Here is a 19,127-nt window from a genome sequence, read left to right as displayed (position 1 = left end):
CCCACAGCTATTACATTTACCTGAGCACCCAGACCGTGGCTCTGGTGCTCCCAGGAGCAGGCAGGGAAGCAGAGAGAGCTGGAATGGAAATGCGAGCACCAGGGCTGGCTGACCTTTGCCAAATGCCAGAGGAGCCAGCCCTTCTGGCTGTCCCAAGTGACCATGAAGGAAATGAGTGTGGCCTGACCTTATCCCTCCTAACGAAGTGTGCTCAAGCCCTGCTGCAGCCAGCAGTGCTCAGTGCAGACAATCCCTTGCCAAAGTGATGTAGGGGGGAAGCACCTACAGCACTGGTTGAACACCAAGACTGAAAGCTCCAGCCTGGGCTGCTGTGGCCACTCAAGGCCACTGCCTGAGTGCTTGTGTCCCTCCCAGGTGAGAAAAACTCTGTAATTCCAGGAGGTTGCAAACCTTAGGAGAGACGGGGAGGAAACTGCAGGACTGGTCCTGGGGAGGATCGTGCACGGCAGCCCCGAGGGGTGTGTGTGGGCTGCTCCTGCAGCTCCCTGGCACGGCACTAAGCCCCTGGCACAGAAAAAGCACCAGGCAAGGCTGGCATGTGCCCATGTGCAGGCTCATCCGAAACATTGGCACACCCCGGCACCAGGCCCCGGCACAGGCTTTCCGAAGGCATGTGCAGAAAACGCCCTGGGGACCGGCGTGCCACTGGCAGCAGGAACATGATTAGCAGGAGCTCTGGGCAGCGAAGGCAGGAGAAAAAGAACAGAACAAACCACGGTTTTAATTTGTACAAGCTGGTAATTATAGTTGCTATCTGTCTGAAATCTCTATTGAGTTTATTTAAATATGTTCTCCGTGAAGGCCATTCAGACAGGAATTATCAAGGTGTTGCAGCAGAGGAGATAATGCCATGCAGTTTTCAACAGATCAAGGGCTGATTAGGAGGAATTAATTAGCTGCTTAAACAGTCCTTGACTCGCTGCAGCAATTAGCCGTCACCTCTCTGCAGTCACGTTCCCGGCACAGCAGTGCTGGTGATACAAAGCACAGAACTGCCTTCCCCGTGCTGTCCATGAGCACCAGGCCAGCTCCAGAGGGGAATATGGCCCTGGGAAGAGGTCCTAAATCCATAAGGGCTTTAAACCCAGCCTATGGGCAGACAGGCAATGGTATGCTGGGCTGTGGTACTACCATGCACCCACGTCGCCTGTCGGTGACTCCCAACACATGGCACACTGTGGTATCTTCCCTCTTCCAGCCTGTGTAGCAGGCCAGTCCCTCCAGCATCCCTCATCCACCACCTCTCCTATACTATGAACCACCAGTTCTCAGCTGTGCTCCTCCACTTGGGCCAGCAGATCATCCAGCAGCCTTTATCCCACATGCCATCTCTTGCTATCCCCTTTGGCAGGATGGCAGCATCACCTCTGCCCATCTGAGCTGTCCCCCAGCCTCCCCAAAGCCCTCATCCCACCCATCCCTCTGTCCTGCCACAGCACTGCTTGGAGTCCCTTGCTGCTCACTCCCATTATTCCTGGCACAGCCTGTGGCACAGGACACATCCACAAGGCACAGGTGAGGTGGGCACTGGCTCCAGGCCTGGCTGGGAGTGGGTGCCACAGGGCAAGCACTAAATCATGGAAAACCAACACTGCAGAGCTGCAGGCTGAGCTCTCCCAGCTGCACACTTTCCAGGAGGAGAGGCTGGCACTCGGGGTGACCATGAGACCACCCTGAGACTGCAAGTCCCTCCTGCCAGCACAGCGCCCAGAGGGAGGTGGTCACAAGCTGCCAGCTCCTGTCAGCACCCCAAGTGGGCTCCACTTTGTTTAGCTGCTTCCTGCCTGCACTGGAAAAAACTGCGGCAGCTCTGGACTACCTGATCCAGAGACTGAGTTATTTCTCTGAAGGTTTCTCAGGGCACAGGCTCTCCATTACAGAGAGCCATGAGATGGTAATGCAGCCTGAAAGCTTTTTAGCAAGTGATTAAAGCTCTGTGAAGTTCCCCCACCAAGTACTGGAGCAGCAGCTTCCAGTTCATGCAATTAAAACACTGAAGTGATATGAGAAGAGACAGGCACCGCCTTAACACAGTTTCATGTGAGCTGTGAGGCAAAGCAGGTCAGAGACTGCGCCCACGCAGCTTGTAAAGGCTTTTTCATGGTAATGCCCCAAGAAAAGATGCACCCAGAGGTGGTTTGATGACGAGCAACAGGCGCTGGGGACAACAGGTGACAGCCTGTGCCCATGCACAAGGAGCCAGAGCAGGACAGGGTCTCCTGGCAGAGACTGGAGGCTTTGAGGGCAGAGACCTCACAGGTTGCCCCAAGAGATGGGGATGGGCCAGCTCAGCCACAAAAGGTCGCCCCAGGATACTATACCAGCTAGTTTTTCCCCTCTCCCTTTCCCCACTGGTGCATGGCAGTAGCAGCTGCCGAGCAGCAAGGCTCAGCTCACCCGTGTCTGCCAAGGGCTTTCAGCTTGGAAAGGAAGGCGTCGATTTGACGCAAGGAAGATTTTTCCATTGCCTTTCGCGGGCTCTGGATGGGGGGTTTGTTGTTCATTCCAGCCAAAAGAAACAGGAGCAGGGTTTTGGAGAGACGAGGCGGTGTGTGGACTGGCTGTGCAAGGACACTGCGGCGTGGAACAGCCAGCTGGAACGGTGGGGCTGCACAGCCAGGTGACAAAGAGGGAGAAGCCACACGTTTGCAGGCTCTCACAGTGGAACAGTTGGTTTGGAACACACAAAGTGCTTCCAGAAAATGGAGAACATCCCAGGGGCTGAAGAAGAGAACGAGCTACAAGCAGAAAGCAGGGCAGGTTCCTCTCCAAAACTAAGGGACTGGCTGTGGAGCTGCAGCGCTGAGACAAACCAGCATGACAAACCTCACTGCCTGTAAAGCCCATCATGCAAACCAGCAAGTTAAGAGGATGAAACACAAGCTGGAGTGCCTCTTCTAGTGACTCTTTTCCAATGAATGCTGCTGCCGAGGGGGTCAACAGGGTCCAGTCTGAGCACTCTGACACAGGGAGAAGAGTAAAGTGACTCCACTTCTTTAAAAGTGGAAAGATATTACAGAAACCCAGCCTGCCTCCACTAGGTTTAGCCTAAAAAAATACCCTCCCCTTTATCCATCTCCAGTGAAAGTAATTGGACTGAAACGGCACAGGTCACCCCAGCTAACAGCCTTGAGCTGGGGAAACAAAACAAGCTGGCAGGTAAACAGATAAGGGTTTCATAAGGACTAGGTACGCTTTACCTCAGAGTTATCCCTTGAGATTACCTCCCTATCAGCCTTTACCTTGAATCCACTCATGATAAACAGTTAGATAAAAAATTTCATTTCTCTAATAGTGTTTATGTGATTTGTCAAAGTAGGATCTCATCAGCAGGCTGCAACGAAAACAAGCCCCTGCTTAGCGTATGCCAAGGCAGCCCAGGTCCATGGATGTTCCATGAGCCACATCCTCTCCTCTTCAATAAAAACAAAAATGACACGGAATATGGGCTGCATTTGCTGGCAATTTCCAACACAAAATCCGAACAGTTTCTCCTCAAAGCAAAGAACTCATGATTTATGTCCAAAGTGCTGGAAGCCGAAGGCAGGTGATTTCAATAACCCAGAACGAGCTGTGTTAATTAATTCTGAGAGTGGGCATGGGGAGCCCTTGTGAGCAGCTCCCTGAGAGTGAAGGAAAAGGGTGATGCACTCCAGCCACAGGGAATCAGGCCCAAACCAACTCTCCCAGCCAGAAAATCCCACGGAAAAAAATATTTGCGAAATAATGATCTCTCCAGAGCGCAGCACGGGATGGGGAAGGATCTTTCCAGTCCCGGCCTGGGATGTGGTGGGGATGGCCAAGCAGTGGGAGGGACACACTGGCTGCATGAGGGAATGGGGAGCAGCTGGGACACACCCAGCTCCTCAAAACCATGAATATAACCATATAAAATAATCTCCTGAGATTAGGGAAAGGCAGAGGCTGCCCCTACACAAGTATGTGGGGCTCTGCTGGAGCCCAGAGGGAAGGTAAGTGCTGCCAGATGAGCATCTCAAGCGCAGGATGGTGAAGCATTTTGCCGGATTTCTTTTCATCTTCCATGCCCAGATGACTTGGCCCACACTCAGCTTCCCACTGCACACAGTTCCCATCCAGAAAACCACAAACCTTGTATTTTCATACATTTTTCTGAAGCTAGGAGCGTTTTCCCTGGGTGAAACAGATCGGATTTTGCTCAGGCAATCTGTAGCAGGCACCTTCCCAAACCAACCAGAAGCAAAGGTGTGTGTCGGTCTCGAGTGACTGACAACATTCACATCCATCTCACATCCTGTATTTGCTTATTTTTATTCCTTGTTGCTCGTACTCATGCAGCCCTAAAAAAAGCAAAGCTGGGGAAGTGTCTGAAGTTTTCTACACAGCTGCTTCACCAGAACAGGCTGTCTACCCAACAGACCCATTTCCAAACAAAGCGATCCGACAATAGCACTGACGATGTTTGAACTGGCATCGATTTAGGAAGACAAGCTCTTTGCTGCACCACACTGTCAGCAAGCACTCAGTACAAATGCCACATTACAAGACAAGTGTCTCTCCTTTTTTTAAGACTCCCCTTTTACTTTCGCGCCTCCGTTCCATTGCGTTATTTCCAAATTAGGCCCCGGATCCCAATGGATCACAGGGCTGAGGTCAAGTCCCTCTGAATTCCCCTCAGCGCCTTGGGTTTGGTTTTAAATGTGGGGATAAAGCTTTATCTGTGTCACGAGGCATCTGTTCTGCTCTTCAAAGCCTTCCAACATTGCTGCAAACCTCTAGCTGAAATTGCTATTGCTGTTGCAAATAAGGTCAGCCTGATTAAAAACCAGTTATTCTAGCTGGAATGAAAGTGGCCAATCTTCAGCAAGTGCATCCTCTGTAAGAATACCCCGTTCCTGAACTGAGACAAGCCTTCAGAGGATCCAGGTAAAAGGAGATTGAGGTCATCTAACGACTCTGACATTTCCTTCAGCCTCTGATTCATTGCAAAGAGACCGTACAAAGCTATACTGCAGATGTCAGCTGAATCAGGTGCTTTCTCCTCTCCTGTATGGCCTGTATTTAGTTGCAGATACACGTCTGGGTACCAGTGTGAGCACCCAGCTCTGTCATCATGACCCCAACCAGCTGGACCTGCAGATGTGCCACTGCCTGCAACCGAAAACTGGGGTTGAATGCTGTAATGTGTCAACTCAGGCAATTATTCAAGCAGCTGTGGCCCATGGGAGTGGAAATACTTTGGCTCTGTTGTCTTAAAGATTAAATCAGGAGCTCCAATTCACCCAGTGTATGAGTAAGATGGAGCTGGCAGGAGAGAAGGGGAAGGAGAAAGGCTGGGGGGGTTGACAGCAAACAGCAGCCTCTCGAGACATAAACACAACAGCAACCACTAGGCTCCACGCAGAGGGAGATAAAGCAGCCAAGCCATCCCAGACACTGCTCGGATCTCGTGTCTGATGTGAGGGCTTTCAGGCCTGGGCATCATCTTTGCAGTTTGCTTGCGTTAATAGGTTTGCTTGGATTCCAGCTCAGCCCAGCTCATTAGCCACACCGCCGAATCCCACACTAATTCTGCATCACTTCTACTGCTACAGATAAATAATAAAATTGCCTCCACGCAGGGGTTGTTTTCTTCCTCTCTCTCCCTAATGCAGGTCTGGTAGCATCTCATGTATCTCTTAATGAAGTCCATTATATCCAGAGTTTCTCAGCAAGTAAAAATTACAATCATTAGCCAGTGACTGATGAGAGACAGAAACACCATTTCTGCCCAGGCTGGCAATAACAGTACGGCAAGTACACGTCCCACATCCCGGCGAGTCGAGCCTTGCTCTCCTGCAATATGGTACCCAATGTTCTTCATTAGCATCCCTCTTTTTAACAGAGCAAGACAGCGTCCTGTGGCAGGTCACAATTACACACAACTATTAATTCAGGGAGAAACAATGACGGGGATCACAGAGGCACATTTTGCAGCGGGGTTGTAAAAAGATGAAGTGGAAGAGGATCAGGAACATATTAAAGCCCTGTCTGAGACCAAAAACAAGTGGAGGCACAAGTGATAGCACAGCAGAGGAGGCATGGCTGGTTTCCTTGTACACCACTTTGTAATTTTTGTTTTAAGTAGTAAAGAAGCACAACAATTACTCTTTTGGTCACAATACCCCAGTGACCAGGACCAGCAGGCTCAGACCAGGACTTCTTGTGCCATTTGCAAACAACACACAAAAGCTCAGCCTCTCCCAGAGCTGCAGCCGCTCTCTTGCTGCCCTTTTGTGAAATTAGGGTTTAATTCTCTGGAATAAGTCTGCTAATAAGGACTCCCAACACACCCATCCTCTGGACAGAGTGTACCCGCTCATGGCTCCCGCAGGAGCTGTGACGGGAGGGGGACAGAGAAGGGGGGGGAGAAGAAAATAAATACGCCTCACAGAGCACAAAATGCAAGAGAAATCTAACACCCCTTCACAGAGTGGTGAGAGTTCGCTGCAAAAGAGGTACTGGTTGCACTGGCTGCGCTCGGCGAGCGCTGATTTCGGCTGGAGGGCCTCCCGTCCTCTCCCTGCTCGCTGTATCACGTTCCACACTCCGTGTTAAGCCACCCCTGGGAACATTTCCCACGGCACTGAGGACACGCGTGTTTGCGACGCCGCGGCCAACAATAGAGAGGGACAATGCGATCTTTATGTAACAGCCACGCTGTGTCCCCTCTGCTTGGGGATGAGATGTTCAACCCCGCGAGGCACAACAAGTAACAACCACCTGAAGGGTTAAATACAACCACCGGACCCCTCGCCTTGCTGGGGTTGGCGCTGGGGTTTCTCTGGGTGTGGGTGGGTGTAACCACGGGCCCTGTGGTAGTTGTTCAATGCAAGAAACGCAACCCAAAAAGCCAGGTGAACAGTCATCCTCAGGCCCTGTGATCTACGTCCCAGGGGAGCTCCTTCTCCCCTCTGCAGCCTCAAAGCCCAGTGCAGGGATGCAGACACAAACCCTGCATCCCGTGCCCAAACCCTCTCACGGTCCTTTGCTCCACAAATTTCTACCAGAGTCCTCGCATGGAGGTGGATGAAGGAGGCTGAGCAAGTCCTTCCAGCTATGATCCCCTCACATCTGCAGCAGGTACCAAAGCTTAATGGCTACAGGAAGAAAATAATGCTCCTCATTTGGGCAACGCGCTTGCTTTGGCTTCTGAGAACATCAATCTCTGGAAAAATGATTGTACGGCAAAATCTCGAAATGAAACGAATTCATTGCTGCTCTCCAGCCTTGGGAATGAAATGAGTAAGTCTGCAGTCATTACAACAATGTCCTGGTAAAAATAAACAGGAAAAGGCACTTAGTAGGAATGCTTCATAGTTAAAAATACTGTATCTCGTCTGAGGTCATTCTGGTTTTTTATAGGAACAGGCACGCGTGCCTCAAGGTGATCTGATTTGGTATTACTTCAGTCCTGTTAACGGGTGTACTGCAGTCAAGACAGATGGAAAGGCTCTTTTCCCCAGTTCAAAGTCCTCCCTGAGATTCTGCAGATTGAGCATCTGCTGTTGGGCTCACAGCTCCAGGGAACGAGGCAGGAACTGCAACACCTGGCTACGTGGGGGCATTTGGGGTCTGTCTTCTCTTAACCCAAAAAGACTGATGAGGAGGATGCTCAACTTCTTCTATCTTAGAGGGGCATTTCTATAGCAAAGAAGAGGTTTGAGCCAGAGGGGGTCATGCTGAACAGCAGGCAGACAGAGAGGATGCTGGACAAAGGGCAGGAGGTGAGAAAAGTGGGCAGAAGGAGTACTGTAGAGGATGATAAAAGCTGCATGTACACTTTCCTTCCCTGAAAATGTCTTTGTGCTTTTATGGCAAGGAGCTGCTACAATTACAGCTTCTTTTATAAGCGAAGCAGAAACCAGATAACGAGCAAACCTCCCACTGCACAAAGGAGGTGACGAGGGTGTTCTGGGAGCCCTGACGGCCAGGCTTCCCTGCAACAGCCAAAACCATAGAAAATTGCTAAAACCCATCTCCGTTTCACCCTCTTCAGGGGTGTGAGCTGTTCATAGCCTTTTTCTTTTCCAAAGCACACCAAAAATGAATGTGCCTACACAGAGAGCGAGTGAAAACCCTTCAGCCAGACAAAGCAGCAGCTTGCACATCCCAACCCGCAGAACAAGCCCACGGCTGCATCGTCCTGGGTCTGGGGGAGTAAAGAGAGGGAACAAAAAAGGTTCTACAAGGAAAAAAAAAAGCCAAACAAGATACTGTCCAATCCAGATGAGTAGATACTGCACCACGGTGGGTCACAATTGCAATGACATATGGGAAAATCAAGAACTCCCACCAGCCTTCCTCTCCCTGACACCAACATCCACTGGGAGATCAGGGGAGTTTGATGAAGCCACATGCAGACAGGCCTGTGGTTTCCAGCTTTCCTGGCAACCAAATTTTTAATTTCCTAAGAAAGTCACCCCTCATTCCTGCACAGGAGCAAGTACAGAAGTTCAGGTGGCTTGGCAAGGAAAAGGAAAATCAGGCAGTGGCTCCACAGCCCTTCCCTTGGGTTGGGATACAGGGGTTTTAAAGCCTTGGAAAGGGCAGTGTAAGGCAGCCCAGGGGGCTGCACAGACTTGTTTGCTTTAACTGAGGTGAGGCTTCCAATATTTACTAAGAACCAGTCTCCAACAAGTGCTGCTGTGATCAGAGTGCTGAACTTTCTTGATTCACACTCAGGAGAACAGGGATGTGGGATGCTCCTGCCAAGAACCATTTCCAGCTGCTCTTGTCATTGGGGACATCATACAGGTGGAAAAGAGGAGGAGGGTTTTGCTTTACTGATTTACTGATCTACTTTCCTACCCATTTGGTGCTGTCATGTGAGTAACTGGAAGTGAGTGTCACCTCAGAGTTATCAGGGCGGGAGAAAATAAAGAAAATGAAGTGGCATTTTCTTTGGGGTGCCAAACCTGTGTGCTACCAGCCTGACACAAGGTGGATCCATGAAACCCCAATGTCTCCCTCCACATGAGTCTCCAGACACGCAGGAGATCCAACTGCATTGTGACGGGAGCGTGGCAGTGGGGCTTACGGAAATAACCACCCAAGAGCACCCAGCAGACTGCATGTCCCTGCATTTCTTCGTCAAGGCAGCCTATTTTGGGAGATCCCATCCTTCTGGGAACCGGGCAGGCTTCTGCAAAATGGTCTGTGCCACGGCACAGCTGGAGAACAGCTGTCTCACGCCTGTGACTGTGGCAGGGACACAACATGGAAAGCCCCTGTCCAGCCCCGGGATTGTTGATGTCCCAGGCATGGCAGTGGGCTTCTCCCCTTGGGGATCCAGCAGCTCCCAGTGCCCAGGCTACACACAGACTCTGTCAAATCCCAGGGCCACGTGGGAGGACCTAATGTCTTCCATGCCTCCCTGTCTGGGTAGATCATATCACTTTCTTTTTTGCCTCCAGCTGCATTTTTTGCCTCATCCCGTGGGACACAGGTGGTCACAGACTTGGCATTTCAGAGACTAACATCTCTGATCAGCACCTCATCAGCAGGTGAAAGGGTTTAGCAGCAGGATAGCATTGGATAGAGAAGAAAGGGCCTCTTCTAACTTCCAGGGTCTACAGGTAAGCCTCTGATGCATATGGAAACAAGACTCTTGGCCTAAATAAATTTTTTTCATCTTTTGTGTGTGTGTGTGCTGAGTTACTCCAGCAGGGCTGCCAGCAGCCTGCAGTTTATTTTTAAAACACTAAACAAGAGAAGTCCAGTATATACAACAAAGACCCTGGGTTTTCAGAGAAGCATTCTGCAGATGCTAAAAAAAGGAGGTTGCTTTTCGGGTCAGCTGTGAGGTGAGAGACAGATTCTGACCTTGGTTTTGAGAAGCGCTGAGCAGGCACGTCGCACACCAGCTGGATCTCAAATTCATGCTAGGAACAGGCACAGAAACAGCTCAGCTGACCAAGCACAGCCTGTCTTGGCAGGTACCCGTGCACAGTGGGTGGGCAGCTGTTGGAATGATTGCCACCACCTTGCCTGGAGTCCCAAGGGCTGAGACTGCGCCTGGCTCAACACACAGATGAAGCATCTCAGCTCACAGATGCCTGGCCAGGCTGGGCTCCCCGATTTCCCCCACCTCAGGCAGCTCAGCCAGCAAGGACATCATAAAAATATATTGCACAGCTTCTTCAAGAGGATTCAGATGAAAACACCACCACCTCCAGCTGAAAGGCTGCGGGAAGCAGTGCTGGGACGAAGGATGTGGCTCTCCATCAAGGTGCCAGTGCTCCTAACTGTGCCACTCCAGCCGGCATGCTGGAGGGTGCGACCCAGTTTTGTTGCTTGTTACGTGGCTCAAAGCAGTGTCAACACGCTGGAAAAGCTAAATTTAGGAGACAAACAGGGCTGGTGGTGTTACACACCCGTCCAGGACTCGCTCTGTTACAAGACAGCTGGAGAATCGATGCCATCCGCTCACCACACGCGAAGCCCTCGCTGCCTGAGTGAAAGCGTTACCAAGTCACTTGGAATAAAATTGCCACTAAATGCTGTTTGGGAGACAGAAAAAAAAAAAGAAAAGGGCTAATCCTCACTCTTTCCCAGCCATTGTAGGAAATGAAAACGGCTATTGCTGCCTGGTAGAGAGTCCAATTATGAATAATGTGCGTTCTCTCCCTTCACAAAGGATGAAAGGCATCAGAGCTGGTGGTGACATTTTAAGACCGGAGATGTAAGAGCGAATCTGAGCCTCGTTGCAAGCCCAGCTTTACCCCAATAAAGAAACACTTTCTGCAGTCAATTGCCTTGCAGCATAGCTTGAAGCCCAGCTATTGATCTAGCATCTGTTATAAGCAGATAATCATCGCCACTGTGCCGTGGCTTCTATGATGGGGTCTAAAAGCACTTTCCAGAAGCTGGTTGAGGGCTGTTTTCTGCTCTCCCCCACAGCTGCAGGCAGGCAGAGGTTTGCGGGGGAGCCCACAAAAATCTCACAGGCTTACAGAATTTGAAGGCCAGAAAAAAAAAAACAAACCCACATTAAATCACCCCCAACTCATTCATCTCCCAGTGCTGTAAACTTCAGCTAACTGAGGTGTACTCCCTGCTGCCATCTCAGCCCTCACGCAGCTATTTCATACCCTGCAATTTCCTTTCCCCAGCGAGGTGCTGACACACCACCATCAAACCACTGCTCAATCCTTCCCTTCTGTAAGACAGGCAGTGAGAGTTGCTGAAATCCCCCAGCATCAGGATTTTTTTCTCCTGTCCTAAAAAGGTTTATCAGAGTTTTCAGTTCTCAGTTCTCACTGAGGGTCTGAATCCCAGCAACTTCCGAGCCTCCGGCTGCTTCCCAGCAGCCTAGGGAGATTTTGGGCCAGGCACCTTCCTCCGAGTTTAGCAAGAAGTGGTCAGAGGTAGGTGAAATCAGGCTGCCAGTGTCTGCAATCTCTCCCCTTCCCGCCAGCACAAGCACTTCTTACCCACTTGGCAGATTCCTCCAATCTCCAAAGAAGGAGAAAAGGATGGGAAATTAAAAATAAATGAACCAAGAGATACACATCCATCAGGAGCCAGGCGTTGTCAGCCCAGGTCCCTGTGCAACTGCTGCTTCTTTAATCAAAACCTCATGCAGCTTAAACGCTTGACAGAGGTCTAGAACAGAGATCTTGTTACCCTGAACAGGAAAAGCTGCAACCTTGAAGAACAAAATCGCTGTCTGACGGGGTCTGTGTTCTTTAAAATCACGCTAAATTACGCCAAGCCTGTTTCTAACTGTGACATTTGGGGTTTCACCCTGCAGATTCCTGTGAGACACAAGGGTGTCTCGAGGGGGTGACCGGAGGTGATGGGAGGAGCGAGCTCTGTGGTGGCAGCTGAAGATGAGCCATTTCTAAATCGGTCCCTGACGCCAGACCTAAATTTTTAAGAGGCTCAAATCAAGAAAAGATTGCTGATGGATGCACTCCCCACTTGAAACTCACTTGCGTGGTGATGGACGTCAGACTAGTGGCCTCATGGCCATGCCTGGTTGCTACTGAGAGTGACAGAAACCTTCCAGCTTTCTAGAAAGTCCCTGTGAAAAGGCTCAGCCAGCTCTTTAAAGCCTCCTGCATGCAGGTTATCTGTCTCTCCTGACTTGAAAATATTTGTCCCTGAGGAGCTGTTATTTAATACCTTCCTTAGTTACCAAGGGATGGGAAGCTTCTCCCATGGTTCTGCAGCTTTCCAAACACAGATGGGATTTATTGAAGTTCCTGCTGCTCTGGCCTCATTAACGTTTTATGGCACAGCTCCAGAGATGTGCCTGCTCCTTGCCGGGTGCCCCTCTACAGCCCCACGGTAGCTCGGGTCTTCCAGCTGCACTGAACATCCTTGGGGAGTTTGAAGTGATTTCATTCCCAAAACAGCTCCACTGCTGCCTTTTGGGACCTCACCTGCGTTCCTGCCTCATGCAGGACCACGGCTCCCAGCAGCTCCTTTCATAACAGCCACGGCGGGTGGGAAAGCAGAGACAGCATGAGGAGGAGAGGGAAAAGAAAAAGGGAAAAAACAGAGAATAGTGCAGGAACACATCCAAGCTGTGCTGTGGCCAACATAACCTGGGGGCTGCCCAGGGAAGGATGGGATTTTAACATACATGGAGGGCATGGAAGCAGTAAAAGGGGTGCAAGCCCTGGGTTTGGTGGGGAAATGCAGCGGGCAGCCCTGGGGATTCATTCCTGGTAGCCTCCTGCACCCGCCCACAGAGAGAAGGTGGGAATGGGGAATCCCGAGGCCTTTTTGGAAGAGCTTTTCTCCCCTGTGGAGAACAGGAGGGAGCATCAGCACGACCCAGCTGGAGTCTGCAAATTGCCCCACTTAGGCTCTGGTCCTTGAAATTGCTCTCTTAGCCAAAGTACATCCATCGACCTGACAAGCATCAGGTTTTTCTCTGGAGCCACGCTCCTCCATAGCCTCCCAGAGTTTGTGCTTCATCCCCAAACTCTGCAGGTTTTGTCCCAAAGAAACATGCCTGGTGCTTACTAGGCCACCTTGCTATGCTGGAGGCCTTGATAAGCACCTCTCCATGATCCAAGCACTGCATGGAGCCAGGGTTTCCCCACCAGATATTTATTCAGAGGCACTGCATAGCAAGGACAACCCGGCGCCAAACTTTGGAAGAGGCAGATCTGGCTGGAGTTCAGCAGAAACAGGGAATTAAGACACTGAACTAAATCAATCCATCCCCACCCAATTTCTATCCAAATCAGGAATTTCATGCACAGGAGGGATTTTGAGCACGGTCCCACTTTACTTATTGAGCAGAGAGAGCAGAGAGTGCTTGGCACTGTGCAGAAATCCAGTCTTTGCACTTAAGCTCTTGGAAGCCCAGAGTAATTCAGATGCAGAAGAGATCTCAGCTGCTGGGAAGGAACCCAAATAGCCAAGGACAGAGGGAGCCTGTGCAGGGATGTAGGGAAAGAAAGAGCTGCTGGCTGGGTGCAGGCAGGGGACACTGATCACATAGAAAAAAGGATGGGGAGAAGGTAAAGGAAGCAGGTCAGGGGAAATCAGGGATGTCTAGGGTTGCTCTTGCTGAAGTGCACCCAACAGTGGGGACTTGTTCAGGTCTGCAGTACCCACAGATCCCCTGCAAGAGCCTTCCAGAAGTGCCTGATGTGAGCCACACACTGGGACTGAAAACAACAGGGAGATGCTCCAGGGCTTGGGCAGAGCACGGATGGGTGGAGGCACAGGACTGTGAGATCCAGCCAGCCCGTTACAGCCGGGGAAACACGGAACGCCACGCTCACCTCCCCAGAGCTTTCCCCAACACCCAGCTCAGGCTGCTCGCTCAAACCCACGCCGAGATGCCTCCTGCTCCCAGACGCAGCCCTGCACGTCTGGCTTGGAGTGCCACCTGCTGCCAACGGCACCGCTCTCCAGTCACTGGGAGGGGACAGCAGCAACCCGGAGCGACGAACTTCCTGCTGTTACATCAGCTTTCCCTGTCCTTTAACATCAGCCAAACTCCTGAGCCAAAAAGCAACGCTATTTCCCAAGCTGCAGGCGTCCCACGAGTCGCAGGCATAGCAGCAGATGCTAATAAAGTACTTTTTTCTCTCTTTCATGCAGTTTTTTGCCAGAGCCAGTCCCTCCCCCCCAGAGACCACATCCTGAATCTTCTTGTTCATTGATTCTTTATGCTAAATGATGACTCCGCAGTCGAAATAATGTGGCATATTCCAGCTCGCATTTCAGACACCGTGAGACTTTTTAATAACGAGTTGCATGAAAAATTAGGGAGGCTGCAACAAAGAGCTCCGACAGAGGTTTCCAAAGTGACTCACAGCCAGGAGAGCCTCGCTTTTCCAAAGCCCAGCGTGAGACAATCTCAAGAGCCCCCGCGCTCAGAGAGAGATGAGTCCTCCCCCTCTGGAAAAATACGGCCTTTTTAAGGAGAATTTCCCAGGGAGAGAATCCCTGCCGGGAGGTTTGGTGGGCAGATCTGGGAATCGTGGCTGAAACGACATCCCATTCCCACGAGCGCTGGCAGGGACATTTCACCCCACACTTCGGCTGTGCTGCTGAGGGTGCTGTGGGGTGGGAGTCACCTCACGCTGCAGCCACCCTGGGCTCCCTGCTTGGCATACCCAGCTCTGCAATGCCCAGAAACCAAGCCAGCAATTATTTCTGCTGCTCTTGCAGGGAGACAGCAAACCACAGTGGTGCAGGGCAGTGGAGGCTCTTCCAGCCATGGTTCCCAGAGCACTGTGGCCTCCACAGACACAGAGAACACCACCCGTGCACAGGTACCCTGCTCCCGTTGGGGCTGGCTTGCTGCCAAACCCTGCAGCTCTTTGCCAGGCTTTGCAGCGTGGTGGAGGAGGAATTTTTTTTTTCATGTTTAACTTTTGGCTGATTGTTTTTCCTTCCTGCCATCCACACAAACAGCTGCCAACACATTTCAAGGGGAAGCAGCGGGCAAAGTATGCAGTGCAGCCCCCGTGATGGGGGTTAATGCTGTTTATGCTCAGTCCCAGTGGGGACCAGTGCCTGGCTGCTGGGTGTGGCTGAAGGACGGGTTTGATTGCTCTACCCCCTCTCCCAAACTCAGCTCCTAATTCCTGCTGCATCCTGTGCTGGTTCCTGCCTTCACCTCCTCTGTGACATCCCTCATGGTCACCTCCAGCCCCAGGAGCTCACTCTGCAGCACAGCTCCTTGCTCACCCACTTCTAATGTCTAATTGAGCACCACTCCTCCCACCCAGCCCAGCAGACTTCCCCAAAAGAGGTTTTTCCTCCAAAAGTGCATCCCAAAGGAAGCTGGGAAAGGAAGGCTGAGAGTGAAGGAGCAGCTGGAGTGCAGGCAGCTCTTACCACGTTCCAGAAGAGTGGGTTGAAGGCGATGGAGAGCACAGCCACAATGAAGCCAGTGTCAGTCACATCCACGTAGCCAAAGAGCTGTGCCATGGCTGCCACATCCACCTGGGGAGGGAGAGATGGTTACTGGAGTGCAGGTTCCCATGGGACACTGGCCATTACACCCAGGGGCACTGGGCTCTCCAGGAGCCCCACGCTCACAGCAGTGCCCAGAAGGACATGGGCACTGCAATGACACTGCTGCTCTCACTTTGCTGCTCACAAAGTCTCACAAGTCTCGCAGGGCAGCTGCCAACCCAACTATGTTTCAGGAAAGGGAGCACTGTCCACAGCATCTCGGTGTCCCTGCGGACAGAGGACTGTCCCAGGGATGCTGGTCTGCATGGAAACTCCAAGCAATGAACTGTGTCAGCCTTAAACTTGTCTTCCATGAAGGAATTGTGATGTAAACCCCTTCCACAGCGAGGGGGGATGCATTTGCATTGTAAGAAGCTGCAAAAGAATTTCCTCTCTTAATGACAACAACAAAAAACCCTTAAAACTCACTGTTCTCCTTTTAAGAAAGAGATATTTTTCCCAGGATGGCTCTTGACATTGTCAGCACTTTTTACGTGCAGTAAGCCATGCTGCTTATCCCTCCTCACCCCCTCTCCCTGTGCTGGTATTTGATGAAAAACAGCAAGGGCCTTTTTTTTTTGCCAAAAACTTTGAAAACAACAGACAAAATAGCCCAGCCCAAGCCCTTCCCTCACTTGAAACAAAATCAAAGACAACATTGAGACATGGAAGGTTTTTGCTTCCCCAACACAGCTGTGTTTGCAAGCCCTTTGGATGCCAGGGGACAGAACGGCTCGGAAAGGCATCGGCTCCACCTCGCCCATCCGGGAGAGAAATTCCCACTGGTTCCTCAAAGGTTCTTGGAAAGAACCAGAACCATAGTGTGATTCATGGAGAGGGGCTGGTAAACCCAGCGCTGCTCCTAGCCCGAAGAAAAGGCTGTGGGAAGAAAGAAAAGGCAGCTCCCGTGCTGGCCCAGGGCACGTCAGTCCAAGTGCCTCCTGCCCAGCCGTGACCACCCGCAGTGCAAAGTGCAGGAGCAAAGGCCGTACAGCCACGGGGAAGGGGGGGGATCTTTATGGGACTCCACAGCCTCCTTCAGACCACCACCACCCCATCTCCCCCAGGTTCCTTCATCTGAGCCCTGGGGACACGGGTGCTGGCGAGGACCGATGGGAACAGCCCCCAGGGCCTGATCCTGACCCGTCTCCCCCTATTCCCACCCTTGCCAGCCTCTCCTCCCCTCCCTTCACCCCCAAGCAGCCCTTTGCCACCAGACCTTGAGCCTTCAAACTCTCAAGCCATAACCCAAGCACCCAGACAGCTGCTGGCACCGGGGCCGTACTGTCTAATCCCGCTTCAATTGCAATCCTGCAGGACCAGGACAGCTTCTTTCCTCTCGTTTTGTACGGTGCTGAGCACACTGCCAGCACAGGCTGAACAAAAGCTTCTTGACCTACTAACTCTCGGCTGGCAACATCGTTAACATTGCACTCACCTTCTTTTCTGCTCCTCAACAACCAAATTCGCGGCTGCTGCCAGCGGGAGGCAGATTGGCCTGTGCCTGGTGTGTGCTTTTCGGGATAAAAGGGGAGCCCTAATGGGATGAGCTGTCTCTGCGAGCTGCTGGGACAGCCACGTAACAGGCACAGAACATTCAACTTTGCCCCCTCCTCCCCGATGAGAATCAATGACCGTGGCAAGCACTGCCCGCTTGTCCGCAGGCCCAAAGTCAGGGAGGGTGGGAGCAGCACAGGCACCTGGGTGAGACATAAATGGGCACCTGGGTGAAAAACACATGGGCACCCGAGAGATATATGGGTACCTGGGTGAGAGATAAATGGGCACCTGAGTGAGAGCTGCACAGGCACCCATGTGAGAGCTGCAGGGGTACCCAAACAAAACCTATATGGGCATAGAGGTGAGAGCTGCACGGGCACCTGGGTGAGAGATAAATGGGCACCTGGGTGAGAGCTGCACAGGCATTCAAACGAGCTTCACAGGCACCTGGGTGAGAGTAGCAAAAGAACCTGGGCAAGAGCTTCACGGGCACCCAGGTGAGACCAGCATGGGAACCCAAACGAACGCTGCATGGGCAGCTGGCTGAGAACTGCACTGGCACCTGCATAAGCCATCACGGGCCTTGCTGCGTGGCCGCAGCACGGCTCGGGCGGTACCGGGCCGGGGAGGGCAGCAGGTACACGTGGGGCACGGGGTACCGAGCGGCCCTGGGCCTGCTGCGCCTGCGGGCACGACCCGCGGGTCATTCCCAGCGGATCCGCCGAGCCCCGCGGTGGCACCGGCGGGAGGAGGAGAAGGAGGGGAGGGGGGAGCGGGATCCACCCCCGGGCTCCCCGCGCTGCCCCGAGCCGGGCCCTCCCTCCCTCCCGCCCGCGGCCCGCCGGTACCTGGCCGTAGTCCAGGCCGCCCAGCCCCTCGCAGCACTCCCGCGGGAAGCGCCGGGCCCCGCCCGCCGCCGCCTCCTCCCGCCGCCCCGCGCCCGGCCCGGGCCGCTCCTGCCATGGCCGCGGCCGAGCGCGGGGCCCGCCGAGGCGCTGCCGGGAGCTGCGGTCCCGCCTCCCCGGGAGGAGCCGCGCCGGGCCCGGGGCCTGCGGGACGGGCACAACGCTGACCTCCCCTGCGCCCCGGGTGCGGGAGCGCGTCCGGCCGCGGCGGGAGGGAGCGGGGGCGGCCCCGCGGCCGGGCCTGCGCTTCGACCCTGCCCGGGGCCGCGCCGGGCGGCTGGAGCGGGGCTGGGAGTGGGACAGCCCCGGGGGGAGAGAGGGCGAGAACTGAGGGGGCACCGCTGCTGAGACAGGCACTGCCAACCCCTGCCTGCCTGCCCCCTGCCCGGTCCTGCCCTGTCTCCCGCTGACCTCTGCTCGACCCCTTTCCCATTCCCTTTTGCCCAGAGAAGCTGTGGCTGCCCCATCCCTGGAGGTGTTCAAAGTGAGGTTTGGAGCAACCTGGTCTGGTGGAAAGTGTCCCTGCCCGTGGCAGAGGGTTGGAACTAAGTGATCTCTAAGATCCCCTCTATTCCCTTCCCAAGCCATTCTGGGATTCCATCATCCCTGCCTGGCCCCTGCCCAACCCCTTTCTATCCCCTGCCCTGCCTCTGTTCAGCACTCCCACCAGAGCCAGGAGCTGGGAAACAACTCCAGTGGCTCCCTGGCACTGGAAATTAAATGTTGCTTGACGGATACTTGTCATTTCAGGGCAAAATGTAAAGCCATCAAGTCTGGATGTATTTTAAGGACAGTTCATTGCAGCCTTCTCCCTTCAGGCAGTGTGGTATATTTTTAATTGATGTTATTATTACTGCTCATTATTTCTCCTCTTTGCTCCTCTCTGGGATGTTTGTGGTTGATGCACCTCATGGGCTGCAGTCCCAAACCCGCCTGTGCCTGGGAAATCAGGTAGTATCATCCCTGCAAACCTCTGAGGGTCTCTGCTTTTGCTGACCCTGCTTTGCCAGGAAATAAATTTCCTTCAACAAAGAACTTGGTGTGAATGAGCTGCCAGTGTCCCTCCCTGGGAGTGGGGAAGGGATGGGACATCCAAGTGCTCATGCCCTGACAGCTACTGAAAGCACGTGTGAATGATGGCTCCCACGGAGCCCTCCCCAGGAAAATGGCATCCTTGGAGGATATGCTTCAGCAGAGCCAGGGGATCCCAGCTCAGCTCCACAGGAAACTGGGGCTTTCCTTGGTTCT

The 19,127-nt window shown here is 52.8% G+C and overlaps 1 protein-coding gene across 2 annotated transcripts in view; it reads right to left on the bottom strand.

The window, feature by feature from the left end:
* The window catches only part of PEMT (phosphatidylethanolamine N-methyltransferase), a 41,181-nt gene extending 23,256 nt beyond the window's left edge, over nt 1–17,925 (bottom strand). Inside the window, exons 1-2 of one of the 2 annotated variants that reach the window (XM_050317363.1) lie at nt 17,823–17,925; nt 15,355–15,462 (exon numbers count right to left, since the gene is read on the bottom strand). In XM_050317363.1, coding sequence (XP_050173320.1) covers nt 15,355–15,447 — 93 coding nt within the window. In that variant the 5' untranslated portion in view covers nt 15,448–15,462; nt 17,823–17,925. Of the gene's footprint in view, nt 1–15,354; nt 15,463–16,912; nt 17,079–17,822 lie in introns of those variants that run through there. The other variant, XM_050317362.1, reaches the window with a different exon arrangement.
* Between the last annotated feature and the right edge of the window lie 1,202 nt (nt 17,926–19,127).

The sequence above is a fragment of the Myiozetetes cayanensis genome, unplaced genomic scaffold, assembly GCF_022539395.1.
Source record: "Myiozetetes cayanensis isolate MyiCay16 unplaced genomic scaffold, myiCay2020 scf20-37, whole genome shotgun sequence".
NCBI classification, from domain to species: Eukaryota; Metazoa; Chordata; class Aves; order Passeriformes; family Tyrannidae; genus Myiozetetes; species Myiozetetes cayanensis.
The sequence above is the reverse complement of the archived record's forward strand: the minus strand, read 5'-3'. Positions and strand labels throughout refer to the sequence as shown.